Source organism: Tachysurus vachellii, chromosome 18 (genome assembly GCF_030014155.1).
Source record: "Tachysurus vachellii isolate PV-2020 chromosome 18, HZAU_Pvac_v1, whole genome shotgun sequence".
Taxonomy (NCBI): Eukaryota; Metazoa; Chordata; class Actinopteri; order Siluriformes; family Bagridae; genus Tachysurus; species Tachysurus vachellii.
The window spans coordinates 15,521,073-15,539,177 of NC_083477.1; the positions used below are offsets into that span (position 1 = coordinate 15,521,073).

Consider the following 18,105-nt stretch of genomic DNA (forward strand, 5'->3'; position numbering starts at 1 on the left):
CTGCTGTAACAGGAAGGATTCTACCTACCTACCTATGAATGAGCTATGACTATGGTCATCCACATAGTTAGACCTAGGCAGACATAGATCAGCTTGAGGAATAAAATAAAAACAGCGCCCACCTTATGATCATCATGAACATTCCACATTTTAACAATCTCTTAAATAATCCTGCCTAGTTTACTGCCACCACATGCAGTTTTGCTAATGTTTTTTATTCATTTTTGAGAAAGTGGAACTTAGGGACAGCTGCTTAGCAGTGATTGAGCATTATTACCAGTCATGTATTAACGAGAATAAACTATATAAAATTCAATTGACTTACCTGGTCCTCAGCATCTCAACGTTCCTAAATAAGTCTCTAGAGAAGATCTAAATCTAAGTACCTAGTCACTGTATTATGAAATCATTGAACCATGAAGTACCATTCTGGTTGCCATAGTAATAACATTTATCAGTGGATTCCACTTTTATGTTTACAGCATTTGGCAGATGATGTTATTAAATGTGACTTACATATTCATCTCATTTTATACAACTGAGTAGTTGAGGGTTAAGGGTCAGGAGCTACTGGGACAGTTCCCTGCCAGACCACCAGAGGGTGCTGGCATGCATTTCTTTATAGCCGGCTTTTCCATTTGTTATTCTCCACGTGAGTTGTGCTTTGCCCTTCCTGCCTGCTTCTCATTTACCCTCATGTATATATATATATATATATATATATATATATATATATATATATATATATATATATATATATATATATATATATATATCAGTCTTTATGTATCTGTCTTTGTCAGTCATTGTTTTGTCTTTGCACGGTACGGTTGGATTTGTTTCTACATTTCCATATTTTTGTTATGTATTGTTACTCATGTTGTATTTGTTCCATGTTCATTCTTCCTGATCATTACAGAAACTCACTTCAGACTAGTAGGTTAACACCTTAACCACTAAGCTACCACATTTCACTTTTAATGACAAATCAATTTTCTTGCTGCTAAAATTCCCCACTGTATATATGCAGCCTATCATAAAAGATGAAGGAAAAGCAATGTCTGGTCAGATCATGTGCTCTCTTCTGTCTTCACTCCTACTGGTAGTTTTTGTCTATCAAGACGTTGGTGTGGACCTTTAGACTGGAAAAATGTAAATAATAAAGATACTAATGGAAAAGACATGGATGAAAAGACAAGGAAAAATGTTTGCATATACAAAGGCCAATAAATCGATGAAGATTGTGTGCCCATTCTGTAGTTCTGATATAATAACAGGTGTTTTTAATAACACCTGACAACCCTGCTTTATAAGAATGGCAGAAAAGTGAAAGCATATGTCTTGTTTTCTTTTAGTGTATGCTTGTAACTTAAAATATTAGTACAATGGATTGAAAGTTATTATTTTAAAAAGACATAGTATATGAGATTGTATATATTAAGAGTCTATACAGTATATTGAGTAATTATGTAAATATTGTCAGGATGTGTACTTTCTGTGCATGATTTGCCTGTTGAATGTTCTTTTTGAGCAACCATACCGACATCCCAGGGTGATTCATGGCTGAAAGTCAGTCCATATTCACACCATCAACCTGTTTAAAAGCACATTTGCTGAGTGGGCGTAGGTGTACCTGTCAGAACCATTTGACAGGTGGTGAAAAAGGTTCCATCTGTGCAGAATTTCACCAGCAGTTGATAGAGATGGGAAAGATCATGATAATCTGGTCAATCATTCAGAACATCAGTGGGACCTAATAAAAATGAGAGTTCCTTCAGTAAACTTCTCATAAATAAACAATTCTTAACACCAGTTATTTTACAACTAATTAAAAGGTTGACCAAAGTTGATTAATAAAAAGTGACGACTTAAATACAACTTACTTGTAAAATGAAAAACAAGCATACTTGTAATGGACAAGGGAAATATGATTCATGGTTAAATATTTGCTAAGAATCACACCTGTAAACAGTGCAAACATTGGTATAATTCAGTTCAAATTAATTTAGTATTGTTACAAAGATAGATTGTTGATATAATTATGGTTGTCCAGCACCCAAATGCATGATGAAGGGTGACGGGGTAAAAAGATAGTGATAAAAAAATCTTTGGAGAATTTTGCACTATATAATGAAGTTAAAGTTTCAGATTAGTGAAATAAAACAATCACATTGAGTCAAGAGCTTGAAACAGCATTTACAGGTTTTAAAAAATGTAAGTAAACAAATATTGTAGATATCAATACACCATCCACTCTGCTACCAGCAGAATAGTTATCTTAATGCTCTCTTTTCTTTACTAAGAAACAAGAAATATTCTTGTTTATCAGTGATATTCTTGGGGCGTATCCATGTATATATATAGTGAATAGTATATAGTGAAACTGTCAGAGTTTTAGTTAAATGTATTGGATTACATTCGGGACACATTAAATATTAAATCAATGCATGCAGGGGAATATTTATAAATGTGACAGGAAATAACAGAGATTATCATTTACATATATTACATATACATAGAGTAATAGAGTGTTATAGGATAAAAGAGTCCTGAGCATTTAGGATAAACAAAGAATACAGGAATGACCTGGTAACATAGCATATGTAGATCTCAAAGAGATTACTTTAAAGCAAAAAGAAAAAGAAAAAAAAATAGGACAAACAAAAAAACATACAGAAATCTAAGGAACTTTAAAAGCCTGTCTGTGTCCACATGACAGATTGCTGGTATAATTTGTGACTTCTCTATAACTAAGGATGGGAGGGGCATTGCAGGTAATGCTATATAAATATGACCTGCACAGTACTGAAGTTCAGATGCTTTTTCACTGTCCTACAATACCTAACAGAATATTAGATGAAATAAGTTGCATAATTTGTCTGTTTAATTTTAATTTCACTTATTGCTACAAATCATACAATGGAACTTTTTAAACTGTCTGTTCTGGCATTTGCCCTATATGCACAATTGCAAACTGGTGTGTCAAGTGAGGACATGGATATCTGGTCCCTGACGAACTGGCAGGTAAGCATATTCTCTACTTTACATCTCAAGTAGGCAAGTAGAAGCCACAGCTACTTTTCAGTCATTTGTAAGGTTACAATAGTAGCACTTGCTTTTTCAGGGTGATCCAGCAGAAAGCGATTTCACTCTGCACATTGATGACCTGCTGAAGCACTCAAAATCACAGCAGTTTCATGGTTTAATGGGCCGAAGCTTAGGTAAAACTCATTTACCTCTTAATGACCAGCTTACTCTGAATTCCAAAAAACTATGATTTGGACATTTCAGTTATTATATTGATTGAAGAATTAGCACTTTTTTGAATACGTACACCTACCAAAAATAAAATGAAGTATTCTGGACACACTGCCCCAAAGCAGATTATAAATATTTACTGAATCTGATTTCCTTTCCTCAGAAATTTCTCAACCCCTGCAACTTGGTCAGAAAAGTAAGCTAAATTACATGCCTAATATTCTCAAGCTGTTTCTCTGTGTAGTGTATCCTGTTCACATCCCGCTTTTCACATTGTCATTTAATTTTTTATTGCCAGGAAACAATGGGGAGATGTTTGTTGGACTAATGGGGAAGAGATCTTCACAGGGAGGTACGGATTTTACACATAAACATTATGAATCTAAATACAGTCACCTTGGATAAGCAGTAATTCATTTAGATGGCTTTGTCCTGCAGTAGCCATCTGTCAATTCCCCAACCATTTAAAGCCTTTTCTTAATTGTTTTTTAATTTTTTTTTTTTTTTTTTATGTCCAGTATGTACATCAGTTTACTAATGTGTGTTATCTCTTCTGACAGATTTTGAAGAAGTACCAGACAAGCCACAGTAATGCTATAATGCAAAATGACTGGCTTTGCCTCAATATACAGTACTGTATTGTGCTCCTATCTAATTTATATTAAAAATAAAATTTAAAAACCATGCTACTTGTGACACCTTTTATTTATGTCACAAAATTCAATGTAAAATATAAATGAAATAAATGTAAGTCGCTCTAGATTGAGTGTCTCATTTGTCTCATTTCAATGTGTTCTGCAACAGCTATATATGGTTGAAATGACAATAAAAGCTTATTGACTTGAAATGCTGTAAATGTAATAATCAATGTCTTAATAGAATGCTTTATTTAAGTCTTTGCAGGGTAGTTTTAACATTTATTTTTTAATTTATTATTTTTTAATTTATTTATTTATTAACATTCATTTATTAACATTAAAAATATGGTTTAATATATTAATTTACATAATAAAAATATAAACAGGAAAACATACTTCTGGTTACTTACAGTATATATACTGTATGAATACACACATGCAAACAGATACACAAACACACTACTGTACATGTGCTATATTGGTATTCGCAGAGCTTTTAACTTTTTTTTAGGATCTTCCTTGCATAATCTGACATGAAGAACCCATGCTGTCACACAGTCCATTATAGAATTCTTATGCGCTTGAACTTTCTCCAACTATATAATACATATATTACATATACATTTAGATTATCTTATAAAGTAGTTGTAAGAATCAAAACTATGATATACTTTCACTGTTCCTCTGGTGTAAACACACACTGCATTAACAAAGTAATGATGCACATCCGGGCAAGCTGTTTTTTTAGATTCATATTTTTAAGATCCAGAAATTTATTGTAAATTTTTTAATTGTAAATTTCTGTATATTTCATAAAGTATAAGTTAGCTTATCTAGGCTATCAATTATTTAATTACATTTTATAAACCATTGTTTTTTTTTAATTCTAAGGTACAATTATATTTCATCAGAAGATTTCAGCTAAGAACCACAATCAGTCATAACATCATGAGTCAAATCTTTGTGGTGGTTGAATGATTTGACTCTCTGAAAAACACTGCTCTCCTAGTACTAACCACATATGTTGGCCAAAAAGAGATCTCGTTGAAAAATATTTTTTTTGACTAGGCGTATTAATTTCTGCAAAAAACCGACAGGTAATCATTGATAATCAACACCTTCTGATTTAACAGCTTTCAGATTTTAAAAGTTCCGCTAAGAATTTTTTATTAGCATACTTAAATATTTTAAATAGTAAGGGACATTTGGTTTATTCAGTTTGCATTATTTGGAGAATATTCTTCTTTTTTAAAACATCGACAATCTTTCAATTTCACATCATAACTTGATGAGGTGATGAAATGGACTTCTTCTCTTACTATTCCTGTCTAACCATGCAGACTAGATTGGGCATCTGTAAAGAAAAACCTGACAAAAGAATATGACCCAAACCCGTACAATTCATCAAAAGAAGTGCTGCACTATTTAGGAAATATTTTGTAAATATTCAGGCACAGCTTCTCTTTAGTCAGGAATAAAAATTATGATGTCACTTTACTGTCAAAATCCAAGCACAATAGTTTAAACTACTGAACATAAGAATGTGATCTTAAGACAGATTGAGACTTGGAAAATAATCTGTACTGACAATGGAAACAACAGCAAGTACATGCTTGTTAACAGAACAAGCAAATTCGTATGTATAATTTTATATAGATTGATTTGTAAATTATAATTGTCCTTGGTTCTATATATACACATATTAATGGTAACTAGGTTAATTACTTAGAGACGAGCTTGCACACCTTTTTAGAATGTCATGCATCTAAAACTTACTGTAAACTTATAACACTCATTTAAATGTTAGTACACAATATTGAATTACTGGTTCTGTATTTACAGTAGCATTCTATTCATTTCTCAAATCCAGTATGAGATACAACAAAATTGGAACAGCAAAGTCATATCACCTTTCATTTCTTGAAATGTATATATAGATTTGTTAAACAGCTTAGATCATACAACATTTTGTAGACTTTTTCAAGTGATCAGAAATATTGGAACATGTGGCATCATACGGTTGTTCAAAGAATACAGCAACAGCTGATGACAGAAACACTGTGCAATCTGTGGAAAAACATCAATCAGTGACAACAGCAAAAAACCCCACAAAGCAGGGGTGAAGGTATCACAATATACTGTTCAAAGACATGGAGAGCATAAATAAAGAGGTAATACAATGAGGTAGGCTGGAACACGTTCACTAATGTTTATTGGTGATGGAACATACTGAATGATGGTAGCAGCAAAATAAATCTAAATAATCAGTTTGCCAACATACAGAAAACCAAGATTGAACCAAAAAGTAAAAAACAAGCGCATTATGCAGCAAGATAATCACCCAAAAAGTGGCCAAAAAGGGAAGAAGTGAAATGTTTTAAACAGGCCAAGTCAATCACTCAACCTTAATCCAGTTGAGCATGCATTTCACTTTGTGAAGAGGAAACAGAGGTAGAACCCCACAAAACAAATAATAACTGAAGAAGCTATGGTGCAACACTGGAAAAGGATCACAAAAGAAGAATGCAAAGATTTAGTAATGTCAGTGGTCCCCGAGTCGATACAGTTGCAAGCAAGGTATACTGTATGCAACCAAATATTAAGTGTCATTTAAGATGATCTGTTCCAAAGCACCAAAAATTTGTTTGGACTTCCACCAAAATTGCAACATTTAACAAAATGTTCAACACACATTCATAGATACAGTATAAGCATCAGGAAATTTTAATTTATTGTCCCGTATTCATCTTTTGATCTCAAGTCCAAATGTCTTTGGATCGGATGACAGTCCATTGCAGGACACACATATATTTACAAGTCAATGACACCTTTGGGCACCATTGTTGGAAAGATGCAGGAGAATTGGCATTAAAAGAAATCAAAGCAAACAAACAGAAAAAATGCAGAATTCAAAGAAAGTGAGTAATGATATGCAATTATTATAATTTTTTTTATAATATATTTAATTTATTATTATATTATTGTTGTTGTTCTTGTTGTTGTTAATATTATTAATGATTATTAAGCAAAATGTGATTACTAATTGTAATATAGTAATTGGGTTATGTTTATGAAAAGCAGCACTTTTAACTGATATTTTGTTTAGTTAAGCAAGCAAATACTGAAGATGAAATTAAATACATAACATACAGTAGTATGTATTGTATTAAAGAATTTTAATTCATGAGCATTCTGGTAGTAATTTCTATATAGCTCTTATGGGCCATTGAAAAGAGAGAAAAGGAAACCAGACACATCCCCATAACATAGAATTTATAGTACAGATTAAAAAACAAAGCTAAAAATATCAATTACAATATTTACTGTAAGTATAAAACTTCAATAAAATTGAAAATTCTATTAATAATTCAAATAAATTCACTTTTACAATTTCCAAATCTATTCAAATCTTTCCATACAAGCAGGTCCAGAATTATTGGTAGACTTGATATTATCAATTTAAAACATAATAATAATAATAATAATAATATTAATAATAATAATAATAATAATAAGAATAATAATAATAATAATAATAATATATAAAAAAAAAACAATAGCTGTAGCTGAAGTTGAAGGATCACATGCAATAAACATTGCTACATCCTGGATCATGTTGTGTGTCAGAGAAAAAGTCTCCACCCATGTTAAATAATAATCAGTGAGATTCATATGTGTATGCGTGTTTGTTCTTATAGAGAATGGCCCCTTATAACATTCCCATCTCTTAATAATCTGTATAGTTTAGAAATGTATTATACTAGAAAAACATTCAAAAAAATCTTAAATTAAATAGCAATAGCGATTTGTTGTCTAATTTGACATGATTTTAATGGTTAATTGATTTAATTGGTTTATTGATTGAATGGTTAATTGATTTTCTTTTTCAAATTAATGGTAATGTTAATTACTGTTACAAACTATGCTTAAATAATTAGACTTATCTCTACAGTATAATGTAGGTTTTGATTGTCCTCCATGAATGAAATTCGGCATCTATATATACGGTGAACGATTAGTCATCGAATTGCTAACAGTTTTTAATAAAATGCAACAGAAACATACACCCTGAGTGACTTGAACATACTGTATTTCCTCATAATTAACATGTGATCTTTAACTGCAGACAAGATTTAGTTTAAAATTTCATTCAGAATTGACATTTTCAAGGTTGAATTTCCTTCAAAATGTTTCCTAAGTTTCCCACAATGCTTAGGCTCTGTTATAATTATGGGCAATTCAGTGGTTCATCTATGGACTTTAAAGTTACTCCACTATTTCTCCACAAGAGTTCTCAATAATTTGACACTGATCATCACAAGAAAAAAATGCAAATGCTTTTTTGTTATTAGCAGACAACACAAAACTGGTCAGTTATTACTTAATAAATATTGTCTTTTGTCAGGACTCTTTTGTGTGAACAAAACACAGTGTTCTTTTTTCATATTTGTGTCGTACAGTTTTACAAAGCAACAAAACAAAACAATCTTGTATTGTCAACATCTTGATATTTCCCCAACATCCACTGGTACTCAAACAAAGCATACCAACTGTGCTGTGGATGGTTAAAAAGTCTGTGACTTTAAAACTATTATTTTGCTAGTATCTTTGTTAACCACCAGATGCCACTCTATTCTTTGTTTTCGTATTGTGTTCTGCTCCACAGTTAAAAATATATATGTAAAAAATATGTATGTATAAATATATAAAAATGATTGTGCAATATAATATAATCCTGCGTGTTCTTATTTTAATTTATTTTCACACTGCTCATTCTTTACCTGGTGTGGTGGATATTTTTACTCTAGAGATGTTTGTAAGGCCTTGTTCTTCTATGCTCATGACTGGTAGTTATTGTGACTAGAAATTGTCATTGCCAGTGGTTGTTTTCTTAGATTATGACAAGGACAGAGAGGACTGGAGACGAGTTGGCGGGACTTAGGCTCATAAACAGCTTCTAGTAGTCCTTGGTAAGACAAGATTAGCTTGATCAAGAGATGAGCAGGTGTGCATTTGAGCCAATGATTGATGATGTGTTGCTTTTACATGTCTTCTTTCTTTGAATCCGGTCTACTGTATAAAATCTTGATGTAATCCTCTACCAAGGGTTAAACATATTGTACAAAGCCTCACCAGAATGTATACATTCGAATCCTATTATACAGTATGTGCCAGCACCCATACATTCTGGCATGTAAAGGATGCATCAGCATTGAAAGGCTGGGCAGGGATATTGTTACGGCTTTGCCAGGCTCCACACTCCCACAACGCTTTGCTTCGTCTGACTCACAGTATAAAGGACCGCTACTTCATTCATTTCCCTTCCGGTCTTGTTAGTACATGCATCCCTTTTGAGTATAGCCTTCTACCTGCCTGACTCTATTAACCTTTATATTTATTGTCTCTCTCTCCAGCTATCGTCATCGTCGTCCCCCCCGTCTACTGTGAAGTTAAGGAAAGTGTCTTGTGTTATCTGTGACCATAAAGTCGTGTTTGTGTTTGAAGTTACATTTACATTTACATTTACAGCATTTGGCAGACGCCCTTATCCAGAGCAACGTACATAAGTGCTTAAATCTCTAGCATTGAATACATTAATGCCAGCTCACTAAGTTACATACTTAAGATACCATGAGTTTAAAACATTTGTTCAAAGTTACAATGCTAGTTGAAGTGTTTCCTGAATAAGTATGTCTTCAACCGCCGCTTGAAAATAGCCAGTGACTCAGCTGTCCAGACCTCTAGGGGAAGTTCATTCAACCACCTTGGTGCCAGAACAGAGAAGAGTCTTGGTGGAACCAGTCGAGCAGTGCTGGTAGATCGGAGGGTGCGGGGTGCAGTGCGCGGAGTGATGAGGGCTTTGAGGTAAGAGGGGGCTGGTCTATTTTTGGCTTTGTAGGCCAGCATCAGTGTTTTGAATCTGATGCGTGCAGCTACCGGAAGCCAGTGGAGGGAGGGTGGTATGCGAGAACTTTGGCAGGTTGAAAACAAGCCAGGCAGCTGCATTTTGGATCATTTGCAGAGGACGGATTGCGTTCATAGGTAGACCTGCCAGCAGTGCATTGCAGTAATCCAGTCTAGAAATGACAAGAGACTGAACAAGTACTGTACCTGAGCAGCCTGTGTGGACAAAAATGACCGAATCCTTCTAATGTTGTAGAGAAGAAACCGACATGAGCGAGTCACATTAGCAACATGAGAGGAAAAGAACAGTTGATTTTCCATGGTTACCCCAAGGTTGCGAGCTGTGGCTGAAGGGGAGATCAGATCGTTGTGCAAGGATATAGCAAGAGGTATACAAAAGGTTAAAAAAGTTACCTTTTCATTATCTCCATCCTCATCATCCCTGCTATCTCTCTTGCCATTTGCCCATTGATCACTGCCTGTTATAATTTTGGTTTGTACTCCATTGTCATCACCCTCTGTCTCCCATAACAGATAACTTCCACGCTCCAGAAATGATCTTTTTGAAAAATTAATTTTGATTTGATTCTTATTAGGTGCATTTGAAAATATTTTTTGTAAAACAATGTAATGTTCATATTTTGCACATTTTATGAAATTATATTTCAACTTACTCCATAGGGTTTAAAAATAACTCCATAGAGTAGTCTGTTCATAGGTGTGTTCAGCCATAAGCTAAGCCCAAGATGATAATTTACAACTTTGCGACCAGTATGGTTTTGGAGAAACTTTTTACCTGGCCAGTTTTAAAAAAAGTCAAGTCAACATGGTGTCACGTTCTCTTACACGGAAGCATCGCAACCAGAATCAAATGCAGGATACAACTTTCAATCATTCAGACACAAACTAGAATAACTTAACATGGCAAAATAAACACGCATGACAAAAAATGCAACACAAACAATGACGAACAAAGGCAGATACACAAGGTCAGGTATAAATAAGACATCACAAGCTGGTATCTTTAACTAACCTATGCTTTGGATCTGAGATATGTCAAGAATTTCATATACAGTTTTGAGTTATTCCAAAAAGTATATCTGGATACAGGAGCCGGATCCTGGAAACCTGGATCCTAATGGCAAACAGGCACAGTTGACTGACTTTTTTTGCTATTGTGTGGTAACCTAAATTGATTGAAGGGCCATTATTTTAATGCATTTCACACCTGTTAATATTCCCAGTTCAGTTCAGCTCACTTTTGTTGTAGCATAAACATTGATATGTAAGTCATTTGCAAATTAAGCCAGGATGAATTTATGTCATGTGTTACACTGCTTAAATGTGACAAATAAATGTTTAATAAAATGTTTACAGTTGGTTTATTTGCCAAAATGTTTACGAATGTATACTTTGTGTTTATAATCTGGATTGATTAGATGTAGTGACCTCAAATAAAGTTGGGATCAAAAGTAAATACAGGAAATAATACGCTCTACTTATTATCATGATAAGCTCTACTCATCTTTTGTGGTGTTGACATGGTTACTACCAGAGGTGTCAAGTAACGAAGTACAAATACTTTGTTACTTTACTTAAGTAGAAATTTTGAGTACTGTACAGTATCTATACTTTAATTGAGTGATTATTTTTTACTTACATTTTCAAGCAATTACTTGTGCTTTCTACTCCTTACATTTTAAAAATAGCCTCGTTACTAATATTTCATTTCGGCTTGTCATCATTAAAAAAAACCCTATCAAGATAAATCGCGCATTTAAAAAAAAAAAAAAAAAAAAAAAAAAATCGCACCATCCGGATAGAGAGAATGTGATTGTGGTTGGATGAGAAGTATAAACATTGTACCATTCCAACACCCTATTGGTTCATTAACAAATCCGAAAACACATTAACAAATCCGAAAACACATTGACAAATCTGAAAACACATTAACACATTTGTTTTCGGATTTGTTAATTTGTTTTCGGATTTGTTAATGCGAAAACAATTCTTGTTCTCGAAAACAAATGTGCTTATCATCATTTATCAAAATATCTTCTTTTGTGTTCATCAGAAAAAAGTAATTCATACAGATTTAGAACATGAGGATGAGGATGAGGTAGCCTAGTGGTTAAGGTGTTGGGCTACCAATCGGAAAGTTGTGAGTTTGATTCCTACGTCCACTGAGCTGCCACTGCTGGGCCCCTGAGCAAGGCCCTTAACCCTCAATTGCTCAGTTGTATAAAAAAGAAAAATGAGAAAAAAGTCTGTCTGGATCAGGGCGTCTGGTAAATCTGAAAATGATGACAGAATTTTTCTTTTTGGGTGAACTATCCCTTTAATGTGTGTAAAATCTATAGAGACAGTTAAATGAGTTTGAATTGAGTTTAAAATGATATTGAATAACACACCCAATACACAATTACAATAGTGTCATATGGTCTAAATTGCCGTGATATTTGTTTATATTCCACAGGCCGTGACTACATCATTAACCACATGGACTGTCAGGCCGAGAATCACATCAGTGAGGGCTCCCAATCATCTGAGGAAGAGGACTTCTTTTCCTGCTTAAAGAAGACCAGCCCTCTTGACTCGACCCAGCAGTTGGATTCGTACCTGGGGTGCCCAGGAGACACAGTATAGGTACTGAAGTCCTTCCCAGCTGTGTGCCAGCTATGACATAAGCTTAATACGCCACTCAACAGCTTCAGCAGCCTGTGAAAGACTGTTCAGTGTTGCAGGGCTGATCTTCAGGTCAAGAAGAGCATGCATTGGCTCAAAGAACCTTAAAAACCAGCTGCTTTTGCAGCTGAACAAAGGATATTGGTAACTCTTTGTCGCATGTTCTGTGCTTCCCTGTTGTTGTTTACTCTATTGTTGTTTGGTTGTGTTTGGTTCAATAAAGGTTATTGATGACATGCCTCTGAAGTTTGACTTTTTGACCATTACAATACTTATAACCAACTAGTCATATCTTCTGCTCCATGAACACAGCTAAGTAGTACACATATATGGTTCTTTAATGTATTTGCATTGTACTAAAATGCGTTCTTTTTTAACGGGCATATACAGAATGCGGCTGAAACAGGTAGCCTAATGCATCCCAAATTTTTCAACATTATCATATTAATATAACATTATAGTCATTATGGCTTTTAGAAATAAGTTTTTTGAGGAGGTGGGGTAGTGCACAATAAGCCCCTTTGGCACAGCCTAAGCTTTTGTCCTTAATGCCATTTTTTAGTAGTTTTGAAACCAGTACTTTTACACTTTTACTTGACTAAAAAGCTTGAGTTGATACTTCAACTTCTACAGAAACATTTTTAAACCCTAGTATGTATACTTCTACCTGAGTAATGAATGTGAATACTTTTGACACCGCTGGTTTCTACAGTACTGCGCTGATGTCAGCACATTTGCCTTACAGACCTTTAAGAAGATGTGGTTATTTCCTGTTATGCTTATATGTAGCAGCACACGGTATGAAGTAGATTTAGTTCTGCTGATAAAGCCATGATGTCAAAACTGACTATAACTTTGTGCTTTACTGCTGTTTTGGTTGTCTACAGTGTTCAAGGAGCAGGTGAGAGCAGCATTTTCTCTTATAATTGTCTTTCATTATTATCATGAATTATTAACATATTTTGTTGGAAACTTTTGATAGGACATTTAAAAAAATATATATATATATCTAAATATATATATATATATATTTCTGGTAGACATTGATAGACATTTTATGATCTGGAATTTTAATTAGGTATTTTAATGAAATATGTAATATCTCTTTATTAATTGTGCTGGACCACCATTTGCATTTATTACAGCTTCCAACCTTCTTGGAATAGATTCATACTACTTGTGTAATAGATTCATACTACTTGTGTATCTTGAATATTCTCGAATAGAATTTGAATTTGAATTTAGTATCTTGAATAGAATTTTACCAGTTGTCTAGCAGAATATCTTCTATTTGCTTCAGTGTTTAGTTTGCTTTTGTTTTTGTTTTTTGTTTTCACGAAGGATGATTTATTTTCCTTTCTTTATACAGACTCTGAGAGGAAGAAAGGTTTTGAAAAGATGAAAAAGGGGGAAAACTTTACAATGAAATGCAATACAATGGACAAGCAAACAGATACTTTAAATATATATTCAAGACTCCCGAGCAAGCATGTAGTGCTGGCCTATGACATACAAACAAACGTCTATACTTTTGGTCCAGAATACAACAAAAGACTGACAATCAGTGGCACTGCCCAAAAACTAACTGTGACAATTAGAGACATGCAGCCAAATGATTCTGGACTTTACATAGGCCAGTATACAAAATTTAATATATCAAAAGGTGTAGAAGAAGGAGAAGAAGGCTGCAGCAGTCTCCTGTTTGTGTATGGTAAGTATGCATTTGTCTTTAGACTATATATAAGGCAGTATTAATGCTGACACCACTTTTCTATGCTATAATACTAAATAACAGTGCATATTGAATTCTTGGTGTCCAATCAGAAAAAAGTGATAAATGCGTGGCTTGTACAGCATCAATAAATGGGAATTATTGCAGTTTAGTAACCAAAGTACGAATTCATATGAACACGAGTATATCCATATAGTTTGTAATTGTCTTGATCCTAGATCAGAGTTTCCTAACTTAGTCATTGGGGATCCCCAGTCAGACCACATTTATTGCTATAGTCTAGGTTATATGTAATCATGGATTACATATAAGCTATATATTAAGTCAATAATGTAATAATAATGAATGTTCTACCTGTTATGTGTTTTTACAGATGTGGATAAGACCGTACCCACTGAAAAATCAACTAGTAACACGTCACATGCTATGTCTGAGCCACTGGTGCTGGTATTTGCCCTGATTGCATGCACTATATTTTTGGTTTGTTTCCTGATGATATGGATGTGTGTACCCAAGGTAGGCACAACAAAACAGTCTGCACCCATATGAATGTTCTGGTCTTCTTTTTTATTATGAAACTTATATGTGTGCATGTTGTGTGTGACAGAACATCCGCTCCTCTCTGTATTTATGTGTTTTTCAATGTGTTAATTTTATTTGTCATGCAAAGCTCTGCACTTCCCAAAAAGTGACTGTGATGTGGTGCCTGTGGTTTGTTGTTGCAAAGCTACAAAAGAATCAGAAAGGTTACACTTTTTTATGTTCACAGATAAAGGCCAAATGTGTGAAGCAACATGCAGAGACTTCAAGGGAATATAGCCCAGTCTATGAGGATATGCACAGGGTGCAAAATAAATAAGATGCTATTTTTTGCCTATTTGTTTAAAAATATAAGGATTGTTTATGTCATCATTACTGAAATGCTCAATAATGCTTTTAAACTTGCCATCTGTTTCTCTTACTGTAAATGTATTAAATATTATCAGTGCATTAAAATTCTCAGATTGCATTATGTAGGGGGCACAGTGGCTTAGTGGTTAGCACGTTCACCTCACACCGCCAGGGTTGGGGGTTCAATTCCTGCCTCCGCCTTGTGTGTGTGGAGTTTGCATGTTCTCCCTGTGCCTCGGGAGTTTCCTCCGGGTATTCCGGTTTCCTCCCCCGGTCCAAAGGCATGCATGGTAGGTTGATTGGCATCTCTGGAAAATTGTCCCTAGTGTGTGATTGCGTGAGTGACTGAGTGTGCGTGTGTGTGTGTGTGTGTGTGTGTGTGCCCTGCGATGGGTTGGCACTTCGTCCAGGGTGTATCCTGCCTTGATGCCCGATGACGCCTGAGATAGGCACAGGCTCCCCGTGACCCGAGGTAGTTCGGATAAGCAGTAGAAGATGAATGAATGAATGAATGTATTATGTATTCATTTGTTATGCAATTATTTTTTTGATGATATTTGTAATATTATAAAAGAAATAAAATGTGGAATTGCATTTGAATCTCTTTTTTTTTTCCAGATCATTTGATAATAATTGACGATTTTTAAATATATAATTTTTTGTTGATGATGATAAATGATCATTCTCCAACAAATGATGAACAAGCATCATTCTCTGCCAACTTGGAAGTTCTTTAGCTACTAAAACACAACTCAAGCTGCCATTACCATAGACAGTATTTTACATCTGAAGGTTTTCTGTTCCACTAAGTAGTGGAGCTGACCCAAAACACACCAACATACGTTTTCAGACTACATTCACTGGCTAAGCAAATCGAGTAAACAAAAGATGTGACCTGAGCAGGCATAGATAGTATGTTACTTGAAAATAGAGTAGAAGCAACATAGGCAATATATCAAGTCAAATACAGTAATCTATGAGGAGGTGGGGTTATGAATTCTTATCTCTGACTGTTAAAAAGTGACAACAATTGAGACCCCTTCCAACATTGCCTGGGTAATTTAAATGAAAAATGCTTATAGACAACTTCAATAGTTACACTAAATGTAAAAATCAGTTTATATGGAGCATCTGCCATACAAGTCCCTGTTTATGTTGTTCCTCCAGAAATCACTTATTAGAATGAGAGGATTAATATAAATCTTGCCATTCAACAACAGTCAAGTATTCAACAATACTTTAGTATATAAAAAAGGGAAATCGTATATATATTATATTTTAAATTAATCTAAACTTTAAATGTATGTATTCATTTATTTATTTGATTATTTATTGTACATCTAATGCAGTTATTGAGGAAAAGGAAGGAAAAGAAAATATTTCACCAAAAAATGTTTTATAGAGGGTAAAAACATTCTCAGCTCATCATTAGATATTTTAAGTGAATCAATGTGGTTTTTAAAGCACAATATTAGTCATTCTAGTACATGTTTTTGACCTTTGTGTCAGTAAATGTAAATGCTCTCTGTCAGGAAGTTTTAACCTCAGAAAACATTGCCTGGCTGCAGAAAACAGTCTTCTGTAAACATGAGCCAGCATGAAATATATGATACATCTCAGCTAAGGTGTGAGTTTCAATTTCTGTTTGGAGTTAAAAAAAGAAGTTTTTTCTAACAAGAATAACAATCCTCTGCAGCCAGCAGTGCTCTGGATTTTTTTCTTGAACTTGATCCTAACAAGTAAGAGAATTTTAAGTGCTCGATGATTTTTGTTGTTTATCAGGTTTTCAAAAAACATATTCTCAGTTAACAGACATATTATGCTCATAATCACTTTGTGACTTTAACAGATAGTTTCAGCCAGGAAATGTAAATGTCATCTATATGTGTGTCAGGAAGCTACATACATTCAGAAGCTACATACATTCAGAAGCCACATGCATTCAGAAGCTACATTAATGTATTGCAGGGCCATGGCCAGAACATACAGAATGGGGGCATTTCACTTTCATAAAGGGGGGTGGGGGGAGAGACTTTTTTATGATATGATATAAATATCATAATATATGATATGACATTCACCTGTATTTATTGTAAATAAAATAGACCACCTTCAATATTTAAACAAAACACCAAAACACAAGACAATTATGTTCAATTAAATTTCTCCCTGTATGCTCACTCTCTTGGTGAAGTTATTTCCTCACATGGGTTCTCTTACCACTGCTATGCTGATGATACATTACACAACTTATCTTCTCTTTTCCACCCTCAGATACCACAGCTTCTGATCTCAGCATGTCTGGCAGAAATTTCATCATGGATGTCTGCACCAAGGTGGTGGAATGAACTTCCCCTAGAGGTCCAGACACTGGCTATTTTCAAGCGGCGGTTGAAGACCTACTTATTCAGGAAACACTTCAACTAGCACTTCTTTCCCTATCTTTTGCATTAAAAATAAAAAAAACTTATTACTTATTCATTTCATTGTAAATTTGAACAAATGTTTTAAACTCATGGTATCTTAAGTATGTAACTTAGTGAGCCAGCATTAATATATTCAATGCTAGAGATTTAAGCACTTATGTACCTCGCTCTGGATAAGGGCGTCTGCCAAATGCTGTAAATGTAAATGTAAATGTAAATGATTCAGATACTTTTCCATATGATCAACTTCTCTGTTTATTTTCTCTTATCATTTGTATTGGAATAACCTTTATTACTCATTGCATAGTATTTATCAAATAACAGTACCAATTAGTGGCTTTCTTGAGTAGTCGTATTTAAATAGTATATAAGGCACAAAAGCTCCTTATGATCCAACATCACAACACCTTAATAAAAACAATGCTAGATTGCAAAAAAAAAAAAAAAAGAAAGAAAGAAAGAAAAAAGTAGCAGTGTACTCACAACACAACTGATTAAAATAGTTGAAGGCGGGGGTCTCCAAATCTCTGAACAATCTCTGTGTTCAGAGTTGTATGATCAGTCAATTGGT

General features: G+C 34.1%; 2 protein-coding genes across 2 annotated transcripts; both read left to right on the forward strand.

Annotated features, from left to right (window-relative positions):
- The first annotated feature begins 2,831 nt into the window (after positions 1-2,831).
- On the forward strand, positions 2,832-4,154 carry tac4 (tachykinin precursor 4). Its single transcript, XM_060892747.1, has 5 exons — positions 2,832-3,024; positions 3,125-3,221; positions 3,422-3,454; positions 3,557-3,610; positions 3,819-4,154. Exons 1-5 carry the CDS (start codon positions 2,920-2,922, stop codon positions 3,848-3,850), a joined length of 321 nt encoding a protein of 106 aa, XP_060748730.1. The 5' UTR covers positions 2,832-2,919; the 3' UTR covers positions 3,851-4,154.
- A 9,077-nt stretch (positions 4,155-13,231) lies between these two features.
- On the forward strand, positions 13,232-15,702 carry LOC132861025 (uncharacterized). Its single transcript, XM_060892361.1, has 4 exons — positions 13,232-13,386; positions 13,855-14,196; positions 14,591-14,733; positions 14,987-15,702. Exons 1-4 carry the CDS (start codon positions 13,317-13,319, stop codon positions 15,074-15,076), a joined length of 645 nt encoding a protein of 214 aa, XP_060748344.1. The 5' UTR covers positions 13,232-13,316; the 3' UTR covers positions 15,077-15,702.
- Positions 15,703-18,105: the final 2,403 nt, after the last annotated feature.

Coding starts and splice junctions, on each gene's coding strand:
- tac4 (XM_060892747.1), top strand. CDS start 2,920: ATGGAACTTTTTAAACTGTCTGTTCTGGCATTTGCCCTATATGCACAA. Junction 3,222..3,421: donor TTTAATGGGCCGAAGCTTAG/GTAAAACTCATT, acceptor TCCTTTCCTCAG/AAATTTCTCAACCCCTGCAA. Junction 3,455..3,556: donor CCTGCAACTTGGTCAGAAAA/GTAAGCTAAATT, acceptor TTTTATTGCCAG/GAAACAATGGGGAGATGTTT.
- LOC132861025 (XM_060892361.1), top strand. CDS start 13,317: ATGATGTCAAAACTGACTATAACTTTGTGCTTTACTGCTGTTTTGGTT. Junction 13,387..13,854: donor CTACAGTGTTCAAGGAGCAG/GTGAGAGCAGCA, acceptor TTCTTTATACAG/ACTCTGAGAGGAAGAAAGGT. Junction 14,197..14,590: donor CAGTCTCCTGTTTGTGTATG/GTAAGTATGCAT, acceptor GTGTTTTTACAG/ATGTGGATAAGACCGTACCC.